The 4,908-nt window shown below is 36.4% G+C and overlaps 1 protein-coding gene across 1 annotated transcript; it reads right to left on the reverse strand.

The window, feature by feature from the left end:
* Positions 1-3,228: 3,228 nt before the first annotated feature.
* LOC135955658 (uncharacterized) lies at positions 3,229-3,885 on the reverse strand. The gene is made up of 3 exons (XM_065506017.1): positions 3,691-3,885; positions 3,442-3,615; positions 3,229-3,378 (listed from the first exon to the last, which is right to left on the reverse strand). Exons 1-3 carry the CDS (start codon positions 3,883-3,885, stop codon positions 3,229-3,231), a joined length of 519 nt encoding a protein of 172 aa, XP_065362089.1.
* Between the last annotated feature and the right edge of the window lie 1,023 nt (positions 3,886-4,908).

Genomic DNA, 4,908 nt, shown 5'->3' on the forward strand with positions numbered 1-4,908 from the left:
TCCCTGTGCGCAGGTACCCAAACCAAAGTAATATCAGATAGACGACCTAGCCTTGACAGAGAATTCTTACATTGCCTAACTAGTGAAGATGAATTTGTGTAGGCATTCAGCGAGAGAAGTGCCGCCTGACTGTCGACAAAAATACCTATATTGCCGCGGGTATTATGATCATGTAGTGTATTGCAAGCTGCCAAAAGTAATATCAGATAGACGACCTAGCCTTGACAGAGAATTCTTACATTGCCTAACTAGTGAAGATGAATTTGTGTAGGCATTCAGCGAGAGAAGTGCCGCCTGACTGTCGACAAAAATACCTATATTGCCGCGGGTATTATGATCATGTAGTGTATTGCAAGCTGCCATGATTGCAAAAATTTCCGCCTGGAAAACACTACACTCATTCGGAAGACGATACGAAATACCTATCTCGGGTTCGTCACAGAAGACGCCAGAACCAACACCACAGCTTATTTTCGAACCGTCTGTATATATCCTAGTGTCATATTTGTACACGAGATTACCCATACCCCACTCACTCCTGGAGGGGATTAAGACCTTGAATACCCTATTAAAATCTGTGTATGGAGTAATATAGTCAGATGGTTGGAGAACGATCGAAGGCAACTGGCTCAAAATCACCGCGTGGCCATATGTTCTCGATCTCCAACAGCCAGATGCTCGAAGCCTCGCTGCGCTACAGGCAGAGGTGGCCATTATGTGAAGGTCTATTGGCACAAGGTGCAATATAGTGTTCAGTGCCTCTGAAGGACTAGTTCTTAGTGCGTCGGTTATACCAATGCATGCTGATCTCTGGACTTTGTATAGTTGGTCTACGACATACTTCCTTTTAGTTGCAGTCCACCATACAAGAGATCCGTAAGTAAGAATTGGACGTACTATAGCAGTATACATCCATTTAACTATGCTGGGACTAAGTCCCCATTTCCTACCAAACATCTTACGACAGGTATAATAGGCCACCGTAGCTTTTTTTACCCTAAGTTGAGTATTTAGCTTCCATGACAATTTAGAGTCCAGTATAATACCTAGATATTTTGCATTATTTGAAAGGGGGATTTCGCAGTTTTTCAAACGTGGAAGTTTGAAGCTTGGAATCTTGGTCTTTGTCGTGAAAAGTACAAGTTCCGTTTTGCTTGGATTCACCCCAAGACCACTTGCCGTGGCCCAGTTGTCGAGCAACCCTAAAGCAGTGGACATAATATCACTGATCACGTCCGGAAACAGACCTGATACGAGTATCACCACATCGTCCGCATAAGCGACAACTTTTATCTCTTTTCTGTCTAGATCAATGAGAATCGAGTTAATAACGATAAGCCACAGTAGTGGAGAGATCACCCCACCCTGTGGTGTGCCTCTACCAACTTGCTTAGACTTGACGCTATTACCAAGATTTGCTGTAACTATTCTTGATTTCAGCATGTTTACTAACCAATTATTGATATATTCTTCAACGTCTAGGTCAGTAAGAGCTTGCTGAATTGCAAGAGTGGTAACATTGAAAGCACCCTCTATATCCAGAAAGGCTGCCATTGTATATTGTTTAAATTCGAGAGATCTCTCTACAACTCTTACGACCTCGTTCAGAGCTGTCTCTGTAGAGCGACCCTTAAGGTAGGCATGCTGACTATTAGAGAGCCGTGTCGTACCCTCTAGGCGATGGCTAATGTGAGCGTCAATGAGTCTTTCCAACGTTTTAAGCTGGAAAGATGAAAGACTAATTGGACGAAAGTCCTTCGCATGACTTCTTTTTCCAATTTTGGGAATAAAAACGACCTTAACTCTCCCCCAGTTAACCGGAACGTGATTGAGGGAGAGACAGAGCGTAAAAATTCTATGAAGCCAGGGAATGATATGCCTTTTTGCACTTTGTAGCATCTTTGGCAATATACCATCCGGCCCGGGTGACTTGAAAGGTGCGAAACTGTCAATCGCCCATGATATGCTGTCATAGGAGATGATATAACTATCGATATTGAATAGAGTCCTACCTTCCCTCTCAATATCCGTAGCAACATCCTTACAGCCTGGGAAATGAGTATTCAGTAGGATGTCAAGTGACTCTGCTGAGGATTCAGACCAGGAGCCATCCTTCCTTTTGATATAAGTAGGATTGGATTGCCCCTTGGCTAGAATTCTACTAAGTCTTGCAGAGTCGTTTGTATTATCTATAGATTCACAGAAGCTTCTCCATGAGTTTCTATTTGCTACAACTATAGCTTTCTTGTAGGCTTTCAATTGATCACGATATGGTTGCCATGATTTACTATTGTAGCTAATGTTAAATTCCCTACGAGTTTCCCTACGTAGTTTAGATAGCTCAGAATTCCACCATGGAGGGAAGCTTTTCTTAGCCTTAGTGACTGGACAGGAAACTTCGAAAGACTTGACTAAAGTTTTACTAAAGTTTTCCTCTATTTTTTCACGACCAGTGATCGAATCTTCTACAACTGGCATATTCTTAAGTTTTTTTTAAGGATCCCACAACACTGATGTATTTATTAATATTTTTAGTTAAGTTTTTTCCCTCAAATCATAAAAAGAAGAACGAAATGTGTTATTAATTAATTTTATTTTTTTTCCATACAAAACTTTTATAATGTGTTTCACCTTTACTTACAAACTTACTTTAAAACAAAACAGCTGTTGTTAAAGACTTGGGAAGTCTTTGATTGTTCGTTAACATGCGTTTAGCGAGTGTATAAGAAATACATTTGGTCAATCCACAAGGTCTCTTATCATGTCATATTGTCATAATGTCCTAATATTTCACGACTCGGCGGCTCGGCTTAACCGACTCTTAGGCGTTCGGCTCAGGTCTCTGCTGGTTGGCTACGATAACACAATAAACATAGCATACAGAGTAATTATTTTTCTTGAAAGGCAATAACAATATTTTTAAACAAATGTGAAAAATTAGGACATTATGACATTATGTAATGATAGTTTGATATCATAGGTCGGTATTACCCGTCCATTATTTCCTAGTTGATGGTTTCTTGCGTTGCTAAATTTATAATTAAATTTAATTATCAATAACAATAAAAATAAAAAATGGGACCTTTAAAATATTTAATTGATATGAATAAATAGTCTAAACATACTACATACGACCTTCGCCAATTATAAAATTTTTTTATTATCCCTACTATTGAAAAAGTTGATCTTTAAATTATATTTCAGAAGTGAAATATATATATTTAGCATTTATTCTTTTAAGCTGAAGTACGCACGAACTTCCGCTTTATAATGATTATATGCCGCTACCCTTAAAATCACCAAATAATCGCCAGATGGAAATGGAATCATTTTAAACATGCTGCTATCTAAGGTTAAATTCTTCACAATTATGTCATGCTTTAAATTTATAAGGCCACAATAAATAGTTTATTCATTTAACACAAAAATGGTTTTACTTACATTGTAGGGACAGGTATGATTGATATTCGAAGCTGGTTTAATTATATAATAAATTATTTTCCAAAAAGGATAGCGATTGGAATTTTTTATAAATTTACAAAAATCGAGAGTACTGTTGTAGAGAAATGGGCGATAATTTTGTGTAGAACCCTTAACCAAAAATGCTGCATTGAACTGTAAATGATTAAAAAAAATTATTGAAATTATAAAGATTTAAATTTAAAACATTTTAATACAGCACACACTCACCGACACATTATTAACTGGTACTTGATGCAATCGCACATGAAGGTCTAGACCGACTGTATCACGTGCCAGTGCTTTTAAATAACACTTTGGTATGTCGGCAAAGGGTTTGTCGAATGCAAAACATACGAATTTTGTAAATTTCACTGTCAGTGAATTCGTTAATTGTTGAGAGTTCAGAAATAATATTAGTAACATTATTTTCAAAGTAAATAATTTAAATCGAAGCATAACGTTTGGGTGGACTGCTAAAAATACTTTGGTAAATGCTAAATTAATATTTTTTTGAACACCTTTGACTCAGAATTGTATTGTACTTTTCACATCAATAAATTAAGGAGGTGTTATTCGTTTGTGAAGAGGTTTGTAACCACTCATCTACATTTCAAATATACTATTCATTCAACACACAGACTCACTTGTTGAGAAGATTTAAAGACATCCATTTAGTTATCTGGCTGGAATTCCATTCATGCATACCGTGGCACATGTAATTATTTTGAAATTGGTTTTTAAGGTTAGATTTGGCTACTAGAGAAAATAAATTATTCTGACTTGAGGCAGGAGATATGACGTGGGACCATATCGACACATCGTCAACGGTTTTAATCAATTTTCGTCGGATCTTTATCTATTCAATAATTTTTGTATTTGAAATTCAACCAATAACGAAAATTTTATATTCAATTGTCAAAATAATCAAATTCAAAATTCAATAGAAAATATGAATAAATTTAGTTTTTGAGCAAATGAATACTTGATTTAATTATGAAATAATTGAAATCAGTTCAATATGTGACAAATATTTGAATTGAAACGGTTTAAGAAATAGTTTTTTCTGTGTAATACTGAACATTATTTAATCTTGTACGTATTTACAGATATTGCCTTATTCAGGGTATATACCAAAGGGCTGACGATATGTAAGAATAATTTTATAACTAAGGACGGTAAGGCGAAGCACTTAAAACCGAAGGCTTGTGATATTTTCTATTGAAAACAATCGAGATACTGATAGATCTATATCCGAGCTACAAGGTTGATATGGATCTCATAAGCGACGATCAACATGCCTATCGTAAAGCTAAATCTATTGAGATTGCACTTTAGGAGGTGGTTAGTTATACAGAATATGTCTGCATTCTTGGATATTGAACAATTACTCTTTACAAGTTAAGTCGTTGTACTAAATCTCTTGCTGCACCTCGGGTCTTTCGTTCA

This window comes from Calliphora vicina, chromosome 3, assembly GCF_958450345.1.
Source record: "Calliphora vicina chromosome 3, idCalVici1.1, whole genome shotgun sequence".
NCBI lineage: Eukaryota > Metazoa > Arthropoda > Insecta > Diptera > Calliphoridae > Calliphora > Calliphora vicina.